Source organism: Canis lupus, chromosome 12 (genome assembly GCF_011100685.1).
Source record: "Canis lupus familiaris isolate Mischka breed German Shepherd chromosome 12, alternate assembly UU_Cfam_GSD_1.0, whole genome shotgun sequence".
Classification (NCBI taxonomy): Eukaryota; Metazoa; Chordata; class Mammalia; order Carnivora; family Canidae; genus Canis; species Canis lupus.
In genome coordinates this window covers 44,624,441-44,649,470 of record NC_049233.1, presented here as the reverse complement: position 1 = coordinate 44,649,470, position 25,030 = coordinate 44,624,441, and the positions used below count along the sequence as shown (strand labels likewise).

At 36.2% G+C, this 25,030-nt stretch overlaps 1 protein-coding gene across 1 annotated transcript in view; it reads left to right on the top strand.

Annotated features, from left to right (window-relative positions):
- CEP162 (centrosomal protein 162) overlaps positions 1 to 25,030 on the top strand; it is a 97,700-nt gene that overhangs the window by 52,720 nt on the left and 19,950 nt on the right. The window contains 9 exon segments of the mRNA XM_038554647.1: positions 392 to 504; positions 2,147 to 2,252; positions 8,985 to 9,111; positions 11,272 to 11,435; positions 12,156 to 12,260; positions 16,244 to 16,456; positions 18,050 to 18,702; positions 22,400 to 22,541; positions 24,710 to 24,808. Coding sequence (XP_038410575.1) covers positions 392 to 504; positions 2,147 to 2,252; positions 8,985 to 9,111; positions 11,272 to 11,435; positions 12,156 to 12,260; positions 16,244 to 16,456; positions 18,050 to 18,702; positions 22,400 to 22,541; positions 24,710 to 24,808 — 1,722 coding nt within the window.

Sequence of the window (25,030 nt, the reverse complement as noted above, 5' to 3'; positions counted from 1 at the left end):
GGAAGCCAGGCTAGAATCAGAAAATAGGGATGCAGACAATCCCAGCGGTCCTTCCTGACCCTGATCCATAGAGTTGGGATGTGGTTATTCCTGCAAGCACTCACCTTCTCACTCTTGTGAAATACAGTGCCTTGTACTGACATTAGGATCTTTGGCTATAGGAAATTTTGCAACTTTTTTTCAAGTAAGCATTTTGGAGAAAATTGTTTTCAGATAACAAGTTTTCTTCCGAAATGATATATAAAGAGTTTTTAAAAGATTTTGCTTCCTCAAAAACTGAGTAAATTTAAAAGACTGAAAATTTTTAAAAGATGTGTCTGTTGTGAGCATATATACTTATGCTATATAAGTACTAATGACATTTACAATGTAATTTTCTGTTTATAAAAAGGAAAATGAAAGATTGTATAATCAAGTGAAAGATCTCCAAGAACAAAATAAGAAGAATGAGGAGCGAATGTTCAAGGAAAACCAGAGTTTATTCAGTGAGTTAGCTTCCTTAAAGTAAGTCCTTTTTGAATTCTTAAAATCAAAGACACTTAGACTATTTCTAAGCATTTTATTGTTATATTAATAATACACTTATTTTTACTTAGAACTGAAAAATGCTTACACTGATTATAGTTCTTAACTTTTATAGATTTAATATTCAATGTATTTTTCTTTTGGTGTTAGATGACCAGTAGTACATATTTTAGTATTTTCTGCATACTCATATTTGAGTTTGACATCACTTTTAGGAAATTGAATATATAGTATTCCTCTTGGTCAGTCATTAAGCCTGAGTTGCTTAATCATTTCCCAAGGAACCATGTGATAATAATACTAAAAATATATATGTCATACAGTATCAGGTTCTGTAGAAATAGAGCCTGAGGTAAGGAGCCTTATGGAGATGATTTCTTGGAGGATAACTTTTAGGAGAAGGGGAATAAGAGAAGCAAGATGGGATGAGGGGAGGGAAGGTAAGTAAGAATGCAGTCTTAGCTGGGGACTGACTTTATTCTGTTCTCACCGGAAAGCTCAGGAAAACAAATTGCACCACAATGTTGGTCCTGCTTGAGGCAAGTGGAGCAGCCTTTAAACTCCAAAGTAATCAGTCACTGGCTGAGATATGCCTAAAGAAGGGAGTGGGGGCCTGTAAGCCTGGGGGCAGAGACTGCTGTTTGGCTGAGGGCATTTCTCCAGAGAATAATTTATGAGATGTACTAACCAGCACTCAGCACAGCAGGCTCATGGAGGACCAACGCCTGCTTAGGAATCCTATTTCAGACTATAAGATCTTTGGATATTATTACATCCAACTTGAACATACTAAATGAAAATAGCTGAACTCATAAACATGGGCAAGTTAGGATACTATCATCTTTTAGGAAATGGCTCCCCAGTTTTGTGTCACTTCACATAGACACCTAATCACTCAGGTAAGACTGCTATTAGAAGCTTATTTGATCTTTAATGTATGACCCAAGCCAGTTGTGATAATCTGCATAGGTCTGATGCATGAAAGCATTTATATCTGATTCCTTTTGGATCAAGTATGCCTCGGTGAAGTATTTTAAAATACCACATCTTACCTGGGTTTTAAAAGAGATCCATTTCTGGATCCCGAACTAGCTTTAATGAACTTTTACTTTTTAATGAAATAGATGGTTTCCTTACTACATTAGGATTAGATGATCTTATATGGATTCCTAAACTCCTTGTATAATGTTTCTAGAAAACCAGAAAAATTGATTCTGACTTCAAGTAATAGACTATGTCTTGCTTGTCAGTTACCATGTTTGGTGGTTTGTTTCTTAGAAGGGAGTCTAGAGTGATGTGACAGGGAGGATGTAACACCATAGGAAAAATGCAGCACATCTTTCTGGGAGATTGAGGTTTTTTTTCTCTGAGAATTAGAAGAAAATATTTTATTATAAATCAAGATGTTAAGGCTTCAATTCTTTTAAATTGAACAAACACCTCCTTTAAAATGTAGTTATTTTAGCTTTTTAATATTTTAATCTTTAGAATAAATAACTCTTTTTCTTCAGTGGCTCAAATAGTTGCAATGTCCATTAGATTCTTTAGTTTTAAGAATTGTATATTTTGTATTTAAGAGTACTTTGCTAAAAACAATCTTTTTGTTTTCAAAATAAATCAGAGAACAGATGCACAAAAATCGTTTTCTGTCTCAAGTAGTTGAAGATTCAGAGCCCACCAAAAACCAGAATTTTACAGATCTGTTAGCAGAACTACGGGTGGCACAGGTAAGTTGGACAAGGATTTTAACTACTAGTGATAGTAAAGATTATTATAGAAATTTCTGTATGTGTAAAAAAATCTGCTTATAAATTTTACACATTAAAAATTAGCATTTAGGGCAGACCAGGTGGCTCAGCAGTTTAGCGCCGCCTTCGGCCCAGGGCGTGATCCTGGAGACCTGGGATCGAGTCCCACATCAGGCTCCCTGCAGGGAGCCTGCTTCTCCCTCTGCCTGTGTCTCTGCTTTTCTCTCTCTCTCCCTCTCTCTGTGTCTCTCGTGAATAAGTAAATAAAATCTTTTAAAAAAATTTGCATTTAATATACATGTGACCTTAATAGAGAAAATGACATAATACTGGTTTTAGATGGCATTCTCTTTATAATCTAGCTTCTCATCTAGCAATCATCAGATAGAGCCATATTGGAGGCATAACCTTACTTAGAACATGTATACGTTATTTTAAATTCCTTATTGGAAATGTAAGCTAAAATAGGAAAACACTTTGAAGATGATTGTTCACCTTAAAACGTTAGTGAGCTTTCTACCTGTCTTCAATAGACTGTGCACTTCTATATATTTTTTAATGTATTCATGGGTGGGGGGGGGTGGCAGAGACACAGGTAGAAGGAGAAGCAGACTCCATGCAGGGAGCCCAATGTGGGACTTGACCCCAGGACTCCAGGACCACGCCCTGGGCCAAAGGCAGGTGCCAAACCACTGAGCCACCCAAGGATCCCAGACTGTGCACTTCTAGAAGGCAGAGACTATATTTACAAATATTTGCATCATGTGCACCTAACACCAATATGAAATAGAATAGCTGCTCCGTAATTTTTTTCTTTATTTTTATCGGATCATATTATAAAGGATATGGCTTAGAATTTTCTAAAGAAGTATTTATCAGTGGGAGAAGTTCTGGGATTTGGGGGCAAGTTAATTCTCTTTTAGGTAGAACAATTCCATGTATTGCGTGATTTTTATCATCCCTGTCTCCAGGAAATATGTGCTCATGGCACTCACCAGTGATTATAAAAATCAAAAGCACTGCCACATTTCAAAACTTGTCCCTTGTGGAAGGGTAGTTAGTTCTCCCCACTCCCTCCCATTAAGAATCATGGCATGAAACTAAAAAGCCCTTTTAATCTATTTGCATGACTATATGAATTAGAAAAATTCCAAATTCACACTACTTTTTTTATATAAAGTTTTGTTATACAGAAATCCAAACACACCCTACTTCAATAACATGTTTAACAGGTTTTTGTAGTGTATATAAAATGCAGCTTCAAATGTGAATCTGTTAGGCAACTTTCTTCATGGGCATACATAGCATGGTTAAATGGGTAGATAGGCAGATAGGTTAGAAGAAGGTGAATGGTTGGACTCCTCCTAACTTCCTTATCAATAGGCCTCAAAAATTCAATAGTTAAAAGAGAAATTAATATTGCTGTGTTTTATGAAGACTTGGAAAACTGCAATAAGGTTTCAAGCATTACATTAGCTTTATTCAGACTCTATTAATTAGTGACCTTTTAAAAGGCTATTTTGAAAGTATTTTTCTGACAGATAGGAAACTAAAACTGTCACAAAAGCATGAGAAAATACTGGATAAATTATAATAAACATCTTGTAAATACTTGATGTAAAAGCTCTAAGGAAAGTAAGAGAACTCTCTAGGGATCAGAAATGAGGGATAAAAACCTAACAGTAAACATCTGTTCCTAGGCCAGTGGTTCAGTAGCCCCGGGTCTGAGCTTAAAGAGCAAAGTGGAGACAGGACACTTGAGTTCAAAGGACCATATCCTTCAGTACAACAGCGGACTAGGAAAAAATCCACCCACCTTCACAAGGGGCTGAAATGTCAAGAAGCTTTTCTATCTTAACTTGATCTCTAGATAGGGAGGGGCAGAAAGTCTCCTGCTGAGTGCCCACGTTTTCCTGATTGTTCAATATAAATGGCATCCCTCCTGCCTTCGTTTGTGTTTTAGTATTCGAATTAACACTACCTGCAAGAGTTGATTATGCTCAAACTGAAAAAAATAACGTATACTGTGGTCTTGAGTCAATGATCACCTCTAGTGTATCTAGAAGAAACGAATGCAAAACAGCTCTTAGAAGTATACACCCTTAGCTGAGCTCACACAGTATTCCTGCAGATAAAAACCCACTAACAATATGCTTACAACACAAAATTACAAAACCCAAAGAAACCATCCACCATGAGCAGGCATGGGATGATTTAATAAACAGCAGCATTAGAACTTCAATAGAATTATTGGATAGACTATACTATAAAATAGACTAAAAATTATAACTATCAGATATATGAAATGCTAAAATATATATTTTTAAAAGATAATGGCTGAGAATTTCTTAGAAATGATAGAAGAGATGAATCTCAAATTTAGGAAACCCAGTGAGCCCAGCTGAGGAAAAACTAAAAATCTACATTTAGTCCCCCAATGGTAAAACTACTAAAGGCAGGAAAAACCTAAAAAGAAATTTTTTTAAAAAGTGTTAGTTTAAGATAATAGCAAAACTTCTTTGGAGATTTATTTCTGCAAATTCTGTAAGGTGGAATGTAAAACACCCTTAATTTTCATTTACTTTGGTATTCTGAGTTTAGTTGGGTTTATAACAAAAATTCATACTGGGAAAAGGCTCTAATATATATATATAGAGAGAGAGAGTATATTTGTGTGCAATCTAACTTGTACCTTAAGAATTAATACCAATTAGTGTAGTATTAAAATACAAGTTAGGGGGCACCTGAGTGGCTTAGTCGGTTAAGCATCTGCCATCAGTTCAGGTCATGATCCCAGTGTCCTGGGAAAAGGAATAGTAATAATATGAGTTGTTTCTCTGTAAAGCATAGATAGAAACACAGCAAAAGCAAAGGTTCTGAGCTCTTTTTAGTATCTCGGGGTAGGAAAAAGAATGAGGCTGACCACCGCTTTCATTCAGTCAGCCTTTATTGAAGCACCTACCACATGCCAAGCACTCATCCTGGCATGAGCAATACAGGAATTACACAAGACAGGCATAAACTTGCTCACTAGGAACATGTATTCTAATAGAGAAGACCATAAATAAATAAATGAAATAATTACAAATAAAAAGATGTGCTTTGAAGAATATAAAAATAGAGAATAAGGGTGGGTGGGACAGAGAGGGTAAGGCAGTGGTCAACAATGTGCTTTAGGAGAGACACTCTGAGGAAGTTGTGTCAAGAGTTGAGAGCTAAAGAGAAGCAACAGCCAACTATGCAAAGATTGAGCCTACCAGCCAAGAGAAAAACATAAGCCCATATTCAGGAAGGGCCTTGTTACTTTCTAGAAGTAGCACGTCTGAGGCAGAAGTAGGTGAGTAAAGACAAGTTCAGAGAGGCAGAGACGAGACCCTCTCTGAATGTCTGCATAGTAACTTATAAGGGAGTGCAAGTACTTGTCAACCCCAACCCTGTCCCCACAGGATTGACCTGGGACATTACTAGCCTTCTTCAAGGTGGAAACATGCAAACATAGAGTGAACATCCATTTAAGTGTCAATTGCATGACTGGACTCAAGATGTTTACAATTCCTTTGAATTCTAAAACTTTGTAATTTTATGAAGTAGACTCTACTAGAGAGCATTTCTAAATTGATTGAACTAATTAAACAAAAGGTTGTTGTAGAAAGAGCCTGAGCATTCAAAAACGTGAAACTCAGTGCTCCCTTGACAAGACATCTACAGAAGGTCACACAGAAGAGTAAAGAGTTAAATGACACCATTAAATCTGTGATGCAGTTAGAAACCACAATTACAGTGTTTTAATGAATGGATTTATTTTCTTCACAAGACTGGATTTGGAATTATGAGATAGAGTGATAGAGAATTTTAAGAAGTTTATTTTAAAACTTAACTATACCGAGTGTACTGCTGTGACTCCAAGAGTTTCTTCAGCAGTTAAGAGTTTAGATCAGTGAGCACTTATTGAGTACTAGCTGTGTGTTTAGTGTCATAAAGTATACAAGTATTAGTAATAAATTAGTCTTAGTCACCATAGAGTTCTCAACCTGATAGAGGCATGTACACAAATCAATATCATATGACATAGAAAATAATACTATGCTGGAGGTACAGTGAACGTCTACTGGAGCACAGAGGAGGGGATTATCAGGAATACCCTAATTTGAACAAAGCTTTGAAGGATAAATATGATTTTGTCAAGTAGAGGAATTGGGGGCAATTGAGAGTAGTAATGAAGTAGGGCATTTTGAGCATTCAACTTTATGTGCCAAGCATTTTTTATGCATTTTTCATACAAAGGTTAGTAAAATAAACCTCTGCTTTCTAGTAAACATATGTCAGGTGGTGATGAGTGTTGTGACAAGAAAATAAAACAACATACCTAGAAGTCAGGATGAGGGTTGCTGTTTTACATAGCGTGATCAGGAAAGGTCTTCCTGGGGTTTCATTTGAGCAGAAATCTTGATGAAGTGAAAGAGTGAGCCACCTGGCTATCTGGTGGCAGAGTACCGAAGGCAGAGGAAACAGTAAGTGCAAACACCTTGGGGTGGGACTGTGCTGGTTCTAGTCAAAAAACAGTGCGAAGTCTCTGATGCTGGAATGAAGGGAAGGGAAAAATTTAGGGTAGATATAGTCAGAAGCATGGGCAGGGCTGAGTTATGGGACACTGATGGTCATGGTAAGGATTTTGGATTTACCCTGAGAAGGATGGGAGCCACCAGAGAATTTTAGACAAAGGGGCAAAACTTTCTGCCTCTTTAAAACATTCTAAAAAAAACATTCTAGGAGAGAGCTCATGAAAAAACCCATACATATGCGGTCAATCGATCTATGACAAACACAAGAATATACAACAGGGAAAAGACAGTCTGTTCAATACATAAGGTTGGGAAAACTGGACAGATACATACCAAGGAATGAAACTGGACTATCTTACACCAAATATAACAATAAAGGGAGACCTGGGTGGCTCAGTGAGTTAAGTGTCCAACTCTTGATTTCAGCTCAGGTCATGATCTTAGGGTCATGAGATTGAACCCCACATTGAGCTCCATGCTGAGTATGGAGGATGCTTGGGATTCTTTATCTCCCTCTGCCCCTCCCCCAACTCATGCAAATGCACATTCTCTCAAAAAAAAAAAATTTCAAAGTGGATTAAAGACTTGAATGTAAAACCTGAAACCATAAAACTTCCAGAAGAAACCACAGGCAGTAAGCTCTTGGACATTGGTCTTAGCATTTTTTTTTTTAGACCAGTCTCCTCAGGCAAAGGCAGCAAAATCTAAAATGAACAAATGGGATTTTATCAAACTTAAAAGCTTTTGCACAGTGAAGAAGGCATCAACAAAATGAAAATGTAGTCTACAAAATGGGAAAATATAATTTGTAAATGATATATATCTGATAAGGGGTTAATATCCAAAGTATATGCAGAATTTATACAACTTAATGTCAAAAACACAACATGATTAAAAAACAGCCAAAGGACATAAGTAGACATTTTTTCAAAGAAGATAGACAAATGGCCAACAGATAAATGAAAGTATTCTCAACATCTCTAATCATCAAGGAAATGCAAGTCAAAGCCATAATGAGGTATCACCTTACACCTGTCAGATTCACTATGGTCAAAAAGGCAAAAAAAAAAAATAACAATTGTTGGCGAGGTTGTAGAAAAAAGGGAACCCTCTTACACTGTTAGTGGGAATGTAAATTGGTTCAACCAATGTGGAAAACAGAATGAAGGATCCTCAAAAAAAATCAAAAATAGAACTACTATATGATTCAGCAATTTGACTTCTGGTTATTAATCCAAAGAAAAGGGAAACACCAATCTGAAGAGATACATGCATTATGTTCCTTATAGCATTATTTATACTAGGCAGGATATGGAAGCAACAAAAACATCCACTTATAAATGAACACCAAATACTTCTAAACCATGCAAAATGATGAGATCTTATGCTATTTGTAGCAACATGGGTGGATCTAGAGGGTATTATGCTAAGTGATAAGTCAGAGGAAAACAAATACCATATGATTTCACTTATATGTGAAATAAACGAGCAAACAAAACAGGCTCATAGGTGCAGGAAACAAAGTGTTTGATTACCAGAAGTGGTGTGGGGGTGCTGAGGGGGTTGGAGGGCAGGTGAAATACGTAAAATATAAACTACCAGTTATAAAATAAGACACAGGGATGTAATATATACAATAGGGAATCTAGGCAATAAGGTAATAACTTTGTGTGATGACAGATCATAACTAGACTTATGGGGATCATTTCATAATACATAAAAATATCAAGTCACTATGATGTATACCTAAACTAATAGGATATTTATTGTCAGTTATACTTTAATTAAAAGTTGTTTTAAAATTAAAATTTCTTTGGCTACTATGAGAATAGACCAGCTGCTGAAAGTAGAAGAGGCATACTGGTTAGGAAGTTATCGCAGTAATCAAGGAGAAGTTAGAACAGTTCATTGGAAGGTCTCTAGGCTATGTTGAGTTAGGTGAATAAAATTGATTCTCTAGGCTGTGAGGAGTTATTAAGAATTTGGCAGGGTGGGGAGTAATGGCACCAGAACTAAATTTAAGACAAATAATTATGTATTTATAAAAAGTGCATATGTAGAATTTATGATGGATGGGGTAAAAAAAGAGCCTATATCACACTTTTTGTGGTCAGAAATAATTTGCTTTTGTAATTCTATGACTATCAAGAAAGAAAAAAACAGTTTATTGGAAGACATCAAAAGACTGAAGCAAGATAAACAAGCTCTTGAAGTAGACTTGGAAAAAATGAAGAGAGAGAGAGACCAAGCCAAAGATCAGATTGCTTATGCCACAGGTAAAATGCTGAGCTGAAACAGCTTACCTTTACACTCATAAGTATTCTAATCTTGAATTTAAGTAATAGCAATTGCTGTTACTACTTAAGGAATCAAAATGCTATTCCTTGAATTATATTGTAATTTTAGAAAAAAATTTAAAAGCTAGTTACTAATAGATATGCACATTTGATTGGTTTTAGCAGGAATAATTGCAGGATCAGAAAAAAATCAAGGTTATTTTTAATTTGTGGCATCTTATATTTATTCATGTTCATGTCTGTCACCCTAGCTGGACTATGACCTTCCTGAGGGCATGGTCTTCCTTTTTTTCCCTGGATCTGAAACCTAGGCTCTCAAGTATTTACCAAATGAACAAATAACACTGCACTGTGTTTATAGAAAACACAAGGATAAATTTGACATTTCCCATCAGGGAAAACCAAAGAAAGAAGAATGAAGAAAAGTTTAATATTAAAAAATATATAAATAAACATGAGATGTGGTAATGATAAAGTTTTGGAGTATAAGTGAGGTCTGGAGCTGATGACCAAGAAAGAATTCTTGAGATGTCTTTGGTGCAAGATGGTGGTTTTATTAAAGCATGGGATCAGGACCCATGGACAGGAAGATCCCTGGGCCTGTGAGGGGTGGCTAATTATATACCTGGGAGTTGGGAGGGGTTTGAGGATAGCGTATTCTCTAAGGAATTTTGGAAGCAAGATTTCCAGAACCTTGAGGGGGCTAGCTATTATTGGGAAAAGTCACTTATTACCATCTAATAAAACCTGAATCATGAGACCCTTCAGATGTATATCAGTGGGCCATGTGCTTGGAGGATGATTGCCAACACTTATTGTGGGGGCTTAGAGATAAAGGACATTTTTAAAGTAATTTTTACATGTTAAAGTAGACTTACAGGCTCCTGGGGATTGGGCTAAGATTGCCTTTTGCCCTCAGCAAAGTATTAACATCAAGGCAATTGAGTCTGTAGGGGAATGTCCCTTTGCACGTTTCAAGGACTTGTCAATGTGCTGCCCCATGCTTGTACTTTGTCCTCAACTAGTCCTGTTTCCCCATCAGCACTATGGTACTAAATAAGGCTGTCAGGGAAGAGTGGCATTTGATCTGGGCCCTGACAGATTGAAAGACACAGAAGTGAAGGGATGGAGGAAGGTTGCTGGATGAGCATGTTATTGGGTGTGCCTGTGATTGGAGCTTAGGTTGACAGAACATAGGGAAAGAAAAGTAGATTAGGGAAGCCCTTATGAGGGTCTTTCTTTCTACTGTTATATTCTGATCTTCAGTGTAAGATACATATAATAAAATCCACTTACCTGTTAGTAAGAAAATTACATTTGCTTTCTTCATCTGTAAAATAGAATAATAATAATAGTACCCATCGTATGTTTTGTGTTAAATGAAATCATGCATGGTAAACATTCTCTAATTTTTTCCCATGGAAATTTTTATTATAGAAATTCTTTGTGTTTATTATCTCTTGAATCCAACATTTATTGTCCCATGAAAACAACTTTGCTTTTATAATGAAAGTCAGTGGGACAGCAATGGATTTATCAAATTTACACAGCCAATTTTGTTGTGAATTTGAGGATTTGGACTGTGAACACAATATTCATCTCTCTTTACTAATAGATTAAACTGGATACCACATTGCAAATATCATCTTTTTTTCACTTATTTTTTCATAATGCTTTCACTAGATAGGTATTGGTTTTCATATAATTTAATTTATTTTCTTATTTTGGAAAATTACAATCAAGTTCAGGAGTTCCATTTTTTTTTTCGGATTTAAAAAAGGGTTTAATTAAATACAAACATGGAAGAGGCCAGGCCCGGGCAGGGTGGGGGGTGGGGGTGGTCACCTGAAAGCACGAGTCCCTGGGAGCCCCTCCCCCTCCCCCCTCACGATGCCACAGCTCAGTGGCTGCAACCAGGCCCCAGTGATCTTGCACTCCTTGGGGGAGGAGGGGCACGGTCTCTCCAGGCCCCTGGACGCTGGACAGGGACACATCCTCAGCCTCCTGGGCCCTTATACCCACCGTCCGCCTCCTGTGAGAGGCACCAGCCAGGGATGGGACGATCAGAGAATGTCCATAAGACACAGGGGAAAAGGGGACCTTTCCGGTGAAAAATTATGTGAAATAAAAATTTTACAGGTGAAAAATTATATCAAATAAAAATTTTAGAAGAAACACATAAACAAGAAGTAAGTCGTCTGCAAAAAAGATTACAATGGTATGCTGAAAATCAGGAACTTCTGGATAAAGATGCAATTCGGCTTAAAGAGGCAAATGAAGAAATTGAGAAGCTCAGACTTGAGGTAGTAAAATCATTTCAGAATGTACTTCTGTGATGAACTGTATTCAACAATTAGTTCTTCTTAGCCTTATAAGTGTAATGGAATCAATACCATAAACTCTGTTAGTGTGAGTAGTTGGTTTCGGGTTTCGTTTGCTCTTAGATGTGTAGTCTATTTTAGATTGGACTGAGAATAAATCTAAGCTCCTTATTACAACCTGTCAGGTCTCCTCTCTCCAGCCTCATCTGTGTCACTCTCCAGCCACACCAAACCTCCCTTTGATTCTTGATCATGCCACACTTGTGCCATAGGTTCCCTTGGTCTTGATTACTCTGGCCTAGTTTCTTCCATGTCTCATTCATTCAAGTCTCAATTCCAATTTCTACTCCCCAGAAAGACCTTTTCTGATCTCCTCCTCTAATGAAGCTACCAGTCCTTCGCCCTTCTGACCTTTCTTCCCATTCTGTCACTGTTTTATTTTCTTCATAGAACTTGTCAAACTCCGAAGTTATTTTATTTACTTGTTGATTTACGTCATTAGCTTATCATGTGTCTCGTCCACCAGAAAGAGTATAAGCACTATGAAAATAGGGATCTGGCTTATCTTGTTTGCCGTCCATATCTCCAGCACAGCACCCTGAAAATTAATAAATGAATGACTGAATACATTATGTGTCTCTCCTAGTGTTTCTATGGTGTGTTTTAAATATGCTTCTTAACATTTTCTTTACTTATTGATAGGTTGAGAAACTGAAAGCTGAGTCTGGAAATCCATCTGTTCAGCAGAAGATACGTTTAAAAGAGAAAGCAGCTGATGCCAAAAAAATTCAGGATCTAGAGCGACAAGTATGTGTTCAGGGTAAATTTTTATTAAGATATTTTATATGCAGTGCATTTTATTTTATATATAGTTCCTTCAAAATATAGTCAACCTGAAAATTCTTGGTTTTACTCATTTATTTTAATATAGAATTGCCCTTGAAACATACTTGATATATAATATTTAAGGTGATAGTAATAAAAGTAATAAGCAAAATCATTTTATATAGTCTGTGGCTTTCTGCATAAAGAATTTGTAGGCTGTTATGCCTCATTGGATGGTAGAACTGTGGATGAAAGGTTATTTTGCATTCCAGCTCTATTAGGCATCTAGAAAAAGGAAGCAGCATTTTAAAACTCTAGGTATAGAGTTAGGATTCCTTCTCCTGATGAAAGTCTGTGAGAAAGAAGTACAGTAAAGGAGATCCTTGAGTTTGGAACATGTTAGAAGTACTTGGGACGTTTAGCCCTCCAAAAAGCTTAATTTTGAGCTCTTGCTCTTTCTAAGCAAGTTTAGAAATATTCATTTCATGGTCAGTGTAGCTAGGAGACCATTTCAAAAATCATATAGTGATGCTTATCAGGGTAAAGATTTTTTTTTTCATTGAAGTAGTTGTTTTCGGGTGTTATATGTTGGCAAATCGGACTCCAGTAAAAAAATATACAAAAAAAATAAATTAAAACAACAAGCAAAAAAAAAAAAAAACAAACACAACAACAACAATGCAAAGAATCATGAAGAGAAAAAAATGAAACAGTTGTTTTCAGGAGTGAAATATTAACTTTCTCCTTCTGTTTTTGAAACTCTGTAACGTTGTTTCATTTGTATTTACAACTCAATATAAAAACAATATAAGAATTTCCAGCCATGTTCATAGGGAGCATGAACCTATAATCAAGTAATGACATTTCAATGTATGGCCATTATTCCATCACAAACCCAAAATTGTGAGGTCATCACTGGGCTGAATATTAGCCCGGTTTTATAAAAGAAGAAAAACTAAGCAAAAAATTAACTTTGTTACTTTTACAGGACCTGTTCTTCTATTAAAAGGTATGGTTTGGTAGTTGGGCTTAGTAGCCAGGAAAGGAAGGAAAAGGACAGATGTTTTGAAGAACTAGAAATATTCTGAAATAACTATATCCAGGATTGCTTGGCTATTTGTTAGTGCTTAAGATTTAAATTAGCTAATGTAGATGAAGCCATCCAGAATTTAGAGAGAGAAAGGACCAAAGAAACTTGATGACTTTAAGAGAATTAATGTAGAACTAAATGTATCAGAGTGAAAAAATGAAGCATGCTTAAAAGCAAAATTAAGACTTGAAATGATGATCCATATTGACTAGAAATACAGCACTTTATACAATTACTTTTCTCTTTTACTAGTGGTTTTGTTAAAAATTTATTAGTTTACCATTTTAAACTGTATCTTTCTAAAGTACTGCTCATTAATAGTATTTTTATAGTTTACTACATGTGCAATTCAGATCTTATTCTGTTTCCATGAACATTTCTATCCTAATGATTTTAAACCTTAACATGTATTTTAAGTTCAAGGTATATCAGCATATTTAGAATCATTTTGGAGCCATATTCTGAAATAAATATAGAATAAAATATATCCTTTTCTAAATACATAAGTAAAAAATGGGGCTAGTTATAATGAAAATTTCAAAAAAAAGAGAATTTCAGGGGCATCCCGGGTGGCTCAGTGGTTTAGCGCCACCTTCAGCCCAGGGCCTGATCCTGGAGACTTGGAATCAAGTTCTACGTCAGGCTTCCTGCATGGAGCCTACTTCTCCCTCTGCCTGTGTCTCTGACTCTCTCTCTCTCTCTCTCTCTCTGTGTCTCTCATGAATAATAAAATCTTAAAAAAAAAAGAAAATTTCAGATTACGCACAGTTTTTTATTCATTCGTTTATTTAATGGAATATTCCATGGTTTAATTCCCAGTGAGAATTTTTTTTAAATATTTACTTTGTATGATAGCCCTATTGGTATCATGACCAAAGAATAATGTTACAAAGCAAAATTAAAGAAACTACAAATAAAATCTGATTTTCCTCCAAAAATGTAATAAAATGTTAAATCATAATTAGGAATGCTTGGGTAGCTCAGCAGTTGAGCATCTGCCTTCGGCTCAGCGCATGATCCTGGGGTCTGGGGATTGAGTCCCACATCGGGTTCTCTCTTCCTATGTCTCTGCCTTTCTCTATGTGTCTCTCATGAATAAATAAAATCTTTAAAAAAAAAAAAAGAAAGAAAAGAAAGAAAAGAAAAAAGACAGGATGCCTGGATAGCTCAGTAGTTGAGCACCTACCTTCAGCCCAGGACATGATCCTGGAGTCCCGGGATCGAGTCCCATATCAGGCTCATTGCATAGAACCTGCTTCTCTCTCTGCCGGTGTCTTTGCCTCTCTCTCTGTGTCTCTCATGAATAAATAAATAAAATCTTAAAAAAAAAAGAAAAAAGAAATCATAATTAAATTGAAACATTTCTTAAAATTTCAAAGCATTAATTTTAAAGCATTAATTATAATGTTAAAACTTTCATTTAAAAAAAAACTTTCATTTTTAAAATCGAAATCTTCTCTTTTCAATATATACGGTGTGTAATGTCTGTGTGTATACTTTATATGCTTAGATCTACTCCAGATAACTAGATTTTTAATACCAGAGAAAGCAAAGCTTTGAAAATGTTGCAGATAAAATTATAAATATTTGTATCTAGATGTATTTTGATTTATGATACATATATGAATGTGCAAGCAGTTTCCATGAATGGAAATATTTGCTGTTAACTGCAGATGATGAGATCCTTAAATACTTAACATGAACAATATTCAATCTATAAATAGGATTTTGAGCACCAGCAACCCATCTTGCCTTAGGAAAGGTAGTTTTTGAGACCAGATCATAATAAAAGCCAACATTAGCAAGGCCTCATTGTATGCTGGTCATTCTGCTGCTAAGCACTTTACCAAGATAAATGTCCTTTGATCCTCACCTAGATGTATCCATGCAATGAAATTGGCATTGTTGTCATTCCCACTTTACCACTGAGGCAAAAGAGATTTAGATTGAAGAGTTGACATAGGTCATAAAGCTGGTGGCACAGTCTCAACTCCAAACATACTCCAACCACTGGACTAGACTGCCTCTCAGATGTTTTTTTTTTTTTTTTTTTTTTGCTATTTTATTTTATTATGCTCAGAGGGTAGAAAACTGCTCAACAAAGAATTTAGTGTTTTAATATGTTTTTCTGAGATATCTTAACTATAATACCTTTAACAAAAACAGGTATACACACATGCACATACATAATACGAAGCTCTAATTTCTGTGGGCCCTGGCACAGTTCTTTCTTACAGAAAGACCATAAAATATGTTGTTTAACGGACAAAATGAAAAGTAGTCTTTTGTAAAGACTTCATTAAATATTATCTAATCTTCCTTGCTTTTTAGTTGAAAGAAGTAACTTCAAAATAGATCAAACTTCATTTGGAAGGGGACATTTCTAGGAGGGATGAGCTAGGATGGAGATTGTTACAAGTAGGGGCAAGTGATTAGGAAGCCATGTGTTTACCACAAAAATTCTGTGTATTCATATGCATACAGGTCATTTTTCAGTCAGATAGCATAAACATGATTATCCAAAGGACTCTGTGGGGAAAAAAAAGGAAAGAACATTATCCTCAGAAAGATTGGTTATTACTAGTACAATAGAAAATCCAAAGATCTATTGCAAATAAACGTAAGAGGATTTCTGTAAATTAACCAGTACTAAACTAGACATTACACTATAGGGTTTTAAGATCAGATAACCTAGGGATATAAAATTTGAAGTTAATCTGTGTTTTTGTGCATTTGATTCAGTCTTAAGATGTGATAAAAACATCTCTTTGAAATCTAGGCATGAATTGATAGAGCCTAATCTAAATTTATGCTTAAAACTACTTAATTTTAATATGTTTATGACCTTACATATATGCAAAAATATTTTTAAAAGGTTAAGGAAATGGAAGGAATTCTAAAGAGAAGATACCCCAATTCTTTACCTGCTCTAATACTGGCTGCATCAGCAGCTGGTGATACAGTGAATAGAAATACAGTGGACTTTATGGAAAAAAGGATAAAAAAACTAGAGGCTGATTTGGAGGGCAGAGATGAAGAAGCAAAGAAAAGCCTTCGTACCATGGAGCAACAGTTCCAGAAAATGAAGGTAAGTCCCAGCTCGGCATGGACATGGGTCTCAGACCTCAGGGTGTCAGTACCATGGGGGCTGGGCACTTCTCAGGTCTCATTTTAACAAATCACTAAACGTCTTAGCCCATAAAATTGAATGCCAACAGATGCCAAAGAAACCTGTCTTTTTTGTTCTCCTTCAGCAACTTCTTTTTGTCAGGCATGGAAAATCAAGCACAGGGCCTCTCTCAGTGATAATAGAATTAGTGGAAATTAAGTCATGAAAAGGCAGAGCAAAACACCTCTGATGTATATTCAATAAAATTGTTTTTTAAATACCATGGTTGAAAATCCTTTTTTGAAGTTTCCTTAGACAAGGGAAAAAGGGAATAGCATGTCTTGGGAGGTACAGCAGGAGGCAGAGCAATATCTGTTGAAAATGCCTTGCTTTGTGAGTTTTCTGATCCTTCATGAGGAATGAATTAGAAAATGCAAGCACTAGGATGACCAAATATGAAAGATGTGATATTTCACTTACTTTTAATATTTTGTTGAACACAGTTTCTGCAGTAATTCATGCTAGATGCTTTCACAGACATTTTAGGTCATTCCTTATCATCTGTCTAGTCACTGGTGAGAGGCACTAGGGTGCCTCATTTCCGTTTCACATATTCATAGGCCCATTATCACAGTTATCATAGGACATTGAAACTTGCCATGTTGCTGACCAGGCTGTGAACTGTTTGAAGGCATAAACTGCACTTCTTTAGAGTCTGGCATAGTGCCTGGCACACAGCAGTATCTCAATAAATATTCATTGAATGAATGAATAAACATCATAGTGCCTTCTATCATAGAGTAACCTATTTAGGTTATTTTTTTGTGATATTAAAGCTCCATGGGATCCCTGGGTGGCGCAGCGGTTTAGCGCCTGCCTTTGGCCCAGGGCGCGATCCTGGAGACCCGGGATCGAATCCCACGTCGGGCTCCCGGTACATGGAGCCCGCTTCTCCCTCTGCCTATGTCTCTGTCTCTCTCTCTCTCTCACTGTGTGCCTATCATAAATAAATGAAATAAAAAGAGCTCTATCAACTGATATATTTAAAAAAAATAATAAAGCTCCAGTGTAACAAATCCAAGCTGCTTTACTCCTTGTGAGATTCCTAAATTAATATTCGAAAGTTGAAAATGCACTATTAAAGATTTCAGTATCCCCAATTGCTTTCCCTATTTATCCTACAGGAGTATAGTTTGTCAGTTTGCATAAAGAAGGGTACACAATAATAGGTTCGATTGTGATACTTAAAATATGTTTTGGAGTGTACAGAAATGTGTTATTTAATGTTTAGGAAGCAACACATTCATTATGAAATTATATATCCTGAGAATATATAATGAACATATATATTTTAAGAATATATGTATTTATTATATATATGCATAATTTAAGCCCTTTAAAGATTGGGACTTCAGAACATTTGACTGACTCCTTGAACTCAGAGTTGGAAGCATCAGAAAATGGAATGAATGCCTTAATGAAGGACTAGGCAGGCCCTAGCAAGATGCAGGGCTGCAGAAGCTAATGACATATTTAGCAGTGGTTTTGACATCACATCATTCTTTTCTTCAGATTCAGTATGAACAGAGACTGGAAGAGCAGGAGCAGCTACTTGCCTGCAAATTAAAGGAAGCACCCCAGAACCACCCTGATAACTCCTCTAGGGTTGAAGCACTAGAGAAGGAGCTCAGCGACATCAAGGAAGCCCATCAAATCACTGTAAGAAACCTTGAGGCTGAAATAAACATTCTTAAACATCAAAATGCTGAATTGGAATGCAAGAAAAATGATAAAGATGATAAAGATTTCCAGTCTATAGAATTCCAGGTAGAACAGGCTCATGCTAAAGCTAAACTGGTGAGACTCAATGAGGAGCTGGCTGCAAAGGGAAGAGAAATACAAGATCTTACGAAAACTGTGGAGAGGCTTCAAAAGGAGAGAAGGGTGATGCTGTCTAATCAGAACTCTAAGGGTAGAGAAGAAGTGACTGCAAAAAGAGTGAAGAAAGATGGTTTGCTTTCAGGTAAAGGAAGTGCTCACTCATTCCCTGGAACCCTGGATGGCAAACTTTACCAACCACATACCTTTACTGATTGCCATGTTTCAGAGGTTTTACAAGAAAACTGCAGATTAAAAAATGAACTGGAGAGATTAATTGTGGAGAGAGATGAGCTGAAGATGAAATCTGAAGCAGCAGTGAACCAATTTGAAAATTCCATGAAAAGGTAAAATGTGAATTTGTAAATATATGGAGACATAAAAGATAAAAACATCAAAATTATAAGGTGTATTTCCTCTGGATAACTAGTTTTCCTTGAACTGAATTCATCACCAAATTTTGAGAAATCATATTACATCGCTCAGCATAGATCTCTTCCAGAGTAGGATCCTCTACTTGTCAGAAGCCCAGGCTCTGGTAAACCTGAATCTCTATGTCAGCCCAAATCATGTCCTTAGGCTTACTAATCCTGTCTTTCCACATTTATCAGATAGTGTTAATAAGTTGACCCATTGGAAATAAATATCATCATTGATAACTGCCATAGGCAGATAGCAGAAAATAGCTATTACTAAAACTAGTTGAACAGGGGCACCTGGTGACTCAGATTCAAATCAAGCATCTGACTTGATTTTGGCTCAGATCATGATTTCAGGGTCGTGAGATCAAGCCCCATGTCCGCACTGAGCATGTAGCCTGTTTAAGAAAGATTCTCTCTCTCGGGTGCCTGGGTGGCTCATTCAGTTGGGTGTCCAACTCTTGGTCTCGGCTCAGGTCATAATCTCATGTGTCATGGGATTCGGCCCCACAGTAGGGAATCTGCTTGAGTTCCTCTCCCTCTGTGCCTCTCCCCTCCCCCCTGCTCATGTGTGCTCTCTCTATAAAATAAATGTCTTTCTTTTTTTTTTTTTTGTAAGATTTTATTTATTTATTCAAGAGAGGCAGACAGAGACAGAGACACAGGCAGAGGGAGAAGCAGCCTCCATGCAGGGAGCCTGATGTGGGATTGGATCCCGGGTCTCTAGGATCATGCCCTGGGCAGAAGGCGGCACTAAACCGCTGAACCACCCGGGCTACCCATAAATGTCTTTCAAGGGAAAAAAACTAATTGACATTCTAAGAGAAAAAGATCCTCTTTTCCAAAATAACTCTTCAAATTAATCTAGTGCTCACATCTATTCATGCCTCAAAGAATTTTTTTGCCTATCCCTTTCCTTCTCAGAATCACCAGGTACTATCTACTCTTTCCTCTGAGCCTTCTAACATTCTCAGACCTTTTTCACTGTCCTCAAACCCAGTCTTTGTCCTCTTTCTGTCAGTACCAGTTTTCCACAAGTAGCTTCTTATTTGCACCTCGCTTCCTCTTAACTGGGGCTCTCATCCTCACTTTTTAAAATCTCATTTCTAAGTAGTGACCTTTCTTGGTCCAGTGGTAGTTTCTCCATTCTCATTTTCCTTGACATTGTTGACCTTCCTGAAATAAGGGTTTCCTCCCACAGCTTCCATGACTGACACCTCTGACTAACACTCCTCTTCCATTCCTTTTAACTAACAATGACTCCTCTTTATCTTCTTTCCTCAAAAATCAGACTTCTGCCAGGGTTCATTTTCGGCTCTTTGTTCTCTGTTCTTTCTCTATTGCTCAATTCATCCATTCTTAAGGCTTCTATGAACCATGACTCCAATTTAGTTTTCAAGGCTTATTTTATTCCCTGGCTCAGATGTTAAATCTGCCATTTTCTGGGTCGTTCCTCTCAGAATCAGTAGTATCTCAAATGTTATTCCATTTATACCTATAAACTGCCCCCCCCTCACAACTTTACTGTCTCTATGACCATATTTTCTTGGTCTCCAAATCCAACTTTACCTCCTTTATTTCTTGGGTTCACAGTTAATGGGGTGCTTCCTTATAAATAATGTCTCCTTTTGCTTTCTGCCTTACCTGGTTTAGTAGAGTTTCCCCATCCTAATCTCCCAGATTTTAGTTTCTGTCTCCTTCAAAATTTTGCTTAAAAATCATTAATATTCTTTAAATATTTCTGTCTCTGAGTTACTCTGCCTTCCACTGACTCCCTGCTTCCTGAGGTATCAAGACTAAATTACTCTATATGGCTTCCCAAGTGCCATCACCATTACAAGACCTCTCTGTGGGCCTGACTTGCTGAATGTCTGCTGACTTTTGCTCATCCATGTTCAAGTACTAGGTCTTCCACAAAATATTTCCTGGAGCCTTCCAGGAAATTTCCTGCTCCCAACATGTAGCTCCTCTATAACTTACGTACCCAGGTACCATTATTACACTAGTCAGACAGTGCCTCATAACTCCTTGAGAGCTGATGTAATAATAATTCTTTTGCAACCTGGCTAGCATAGGAGCAGAATGAGCATAGCAAGCATCTAGACAAATGCTTATTGATTGATTGGCAGCTATGTCTGATTGAGTCATCCTGGCAACCCTAATGATTCTAAATTGAAATTTCTTGAGTCCTAAATGTAATACTAGAAATGAAGCTGTTTGGGAAGAATCACATTCTTTTCTGGAAATAATTTAAAACTGAAATTTTTCCTATAAATTTTTCTATACATAATCTGTAATTTTTTAGCATTGTTAATCTGTTTTTCCCAAATAGCTCTGGGCCTGAGAAGTGAAAAGTCACCTTTCCTAATCCCATATTTAGGCTGTTTTGGGTTTTTTGTTTTTTACTTTAGTTCAGTTATGTCATAAGTGCTTTAGATTTTTATACTTTTCCAAGGATGCTAATTATATAATTTCTGTGAAGAAATATTCATATAGTCAAATAAGCAACTGATAAATTTGTTTATAGTTTGAGAATTGCCATTTAACATGTATCAACAGTGATTTACTCCGTTTGCTTTGAGTAAAAGTCAATCTTTAATAACTTTTCCAGTAAGAGAGAATATGTTTATTTGTAAGAAATGTATCAAGTCTTTATCAGAACTTTGTCACTTATTAAACTGCCTCTGAATGTAGAAATTTTGTCACAGAGACAAATCAGTAATCTCTCACACTTAACAGTCCAAACAAATTACGTGCAGATTACACTGGGTCCTAAAGAATTACCGTAAAGATTATTTTATTTTTATGACATGTCAGCTAGCCTTGGAGGTCATATGCATGGACCAAGAACTGGTGAATGTTGCCTAAAGACAGAGCATTGGAGATTCTCCTTTTTTTTTTTTTTTTTAAGATTTTATTTATTTGAAGCAAGAGATTGAGAGAGAGAGAAAGAGCACGGGCAGGGTAAAGAGCAGAGACAGAAGCAAATTCCCCGCCTGATGGGGGCTCGATCTTGGAACTCCAGGACCATGACCTGAACTGAAGGCAGACGCTTAGCTGACTGAGCCATCTAGGCACCCAGCATTGGAGATTCTAAAAGGAATTGTGATTATTAAAATAAGAATCTGAAAAAAAAAAATAAGAATCTGGGGAAATACCTGAGCTTATCTTAAGAGGTAAAATGTGAGGCCCTTGCTTTAAATCTGGGTAGACCATTTAGAACCTTTGATTCTCTCAAAAAGTAACCTCCAAAAAAAAAAAAAAGAAAAAAAAAAGAAAGAAAGAAAGTAACCTCCAGGCTGGGGGTCAAGTGGGAGGCCCAGACTTTGAGCTCCTACTCTGCTGGGTTTGAACCGCAGCTCTGCTGTTTACTAATCTGAACTCTAAGGACATCACTCCTTCCTAAACTCTGATTTGCCCTTATAAAATTCAGTGAATAATAGCTCCTGGCATGCTTGTAAGATCTCATAGGTGATAATGTATAAAGCACCTGACAGAGTGCAGTAAGAATTGATGCTCTCTCTGCCTTTGTTACTTTGATTTCCAGCTTCTTACATTACTTTTGTGCTAACTCTGAATTAAAGAGCTGTTTTTAATGTGTTATTTTCTTTGATTTGCCCTACAGGGTCAAGGAAGATACTGCAGCACACATCACATCTCTCAAAGCATCTCATCAGAGGGAAGTAGAGAAGCTCCTTTGCCAAAATGCAGTAGAAAATTCTTCTTCCAGAGTAGCTGAACTAAATCGTAAAATAGCAACTCAAGAGGTAGATGACTTTAACAAACTTTCTTTGGCTTTAAAATTAATTTTCTCAGGACTGTTAACAGAGTACTAGAAATACTATAACTTCACTTTAATTTAGAAATTTAGAAACACTTCAGTTTTTGATAGGAATGAGAAATTACTGACTTGAGTATTTTTTTTTTTATAGGCGAGGATGCTATTACCATGTGTTTAACTATTCTGCTTTAAAATTATTCTCTCTAAATAAACGGTTTCACCATTTTGTCCCTACATTCCTCAAATTGTTCTTCTCCTAAGGCAGTCGTAAGTGATGGTGGAATCACATTATGTGATTGAAACCTGAGTATTTGAACTTGAATGTTGAACCATCTCCCTCTCCCCAAGTCCCAGCTGACTAGCAATTATCCTAGTTGTTCTTCTTGCCCAGTTACGTTTCATTCATTAAATAATGATTCAGGGTCTATAGACAATCAGGCCCTGGGGATAAAATAATGAACAGAGAGATGTATGCAACTATAGCCATTATGAAGCGTAGTCTTCTTAGAAATATGACTGAGTATGCTGAAAGCACATCAACATTTCTTCAAAAAAGTGTATCTTCCTTCTTGGTTAGTATATACATCTACATGGAATATTTATGAATATCAACTAATGCGGCCCATCTTCTGTGGTGATAGCAAATAGAAAAAACAGCATTAAGATAGAATTTGTATCTGTATCCACTCCCAAAAGAAAAAGAAAGCAAATATGGCAAAAATGTTAGCAGTTGATAAATCAAATTGAAGAATACATAAATGTTCATTGTGCTCTTTTCTCTAGATTTTAATTTTAAAAAACAAGCTGAGGGGGCAGAAACCAAGAAGTATTTATCTTGCCACCACCTCTCCCATCAATAATTATTTATTTAAATTGGCCATTATTTAATGGCCTCTTGATTAAAAACTAACCACTCAGGGGCACCTAGATGGCTCAGTTGGTTAAGTGTCCAACTCTTGATCTCAGCTCAGGTCTTACTCTCGTGTCCTGAGTTTGGGCATCACATTATTTTGGCCCCAGCCCAGCATCGAGCCCTCTTAAACTTCCCCATTGAGCGATTTGGGGGTTTTTTTGGCTTTGGGTTTTTTTTGTTGTTGTTGTTTTTGTTTTTGTTTTTTTTAGTATTGGCCAGATAATGGTTATTATGAAATTATTGTAAATTATTTCAGGTATAAAGTGTTACTATGGTTTTGTGAGAAGATGCCCTTATAAGGAGATGCATGCTGAAGTATTTGGGGTATTTAAGGGTAAAGTATGAGTTCTGTGATTTAAATTCAGGTAGCTCAGGAACAAAAAAATTTGCCTATTTTAATATATCAGTGAGAAAGATTTAGTGTGCTTTTCAAAAGTAATCCTGGTACAGCAGTTGATAACTTTTCTGGCTTTTTCCCCCCCATAGGAGTAGGGTGTCATGGGCAGTATAAACATTATATCAAGTTATTACATAGTTGTGAGAGGTGAGAAAAGTAGTACATAGTTGTGAGAGGTGAGAAAAGTAGTGTCCTCCTTGTGCCATAGTGCCATAAATGTTACTTTCCCAGTGTTCTAAATGTAATATTGTAAATTATGAGTTAAATGGAAGTCAGTGTAGTCTGATGGGAGAAACAATAAAAATAAAGCATTAGAGATAAGAGCTACACATTTTTCCTAAGTTTTCAGTTGCTTGATGATGAAGTATTGATGTCTTTCAGTTTGCCAAAAATGTGTGATATTTATTTCATACTTATTGATAGGCTTATGCTGTCTTTGTCAGCTCTTTAATAAAAACTATTATCCTACTTAATCACAAAATAATAAAGACATATTAGCTACTTTCTTCAAAATACTCAGACTTTATAATAAAGGTTTATTTTAAAAGGTGCTTTTCAGGCCTTCAGGAGAAAAGTACTAGAGATAAAGAAGCCACTAGTTATATAGCCATTAATTTGTAATATGTATGATGCTGTATGTATTCAATGAACTTAATTAATCCAATGAACTTAATTCCTGTGGCAATTTATTTCTATGTTAAACTTTGGTAATTTTAAAATATTAGGAATTTTTCTTTTTGCAAACAAAAGTCATTAGTTGGTTTTCTCATATTTTTCAAGTAATGTTTAAGGAAGAGCTCTCTTGACTCAGCGAAGTCTCTTGACTTCTAACATAATTTCCTAGGTACTTCTAAAACATTTCCAAAATCAAGTTGATGAACTACAGGGTAAACAGGAGTCTCTTGTAGTTTCTCAAGTTCGAGAAGAAATCCTACAGAAAGAGGTAAGAAATAAAAATATTGAACATAAGCTTTTCTTAGCCATTTCAATCATATTCTTATTTTTATGTAAATATTTTAACAAATTTACGAGTAGAAAGAACCTGAAAATATCTATCACATGTCAAACAAATATTAATAATTTGTTTATTTTAAGTCTGCTTTCCCCAGGTGGAACTCTCAGATATTAAGTTTCTTATATATTTGATGTTGAAGAAACAGATCTT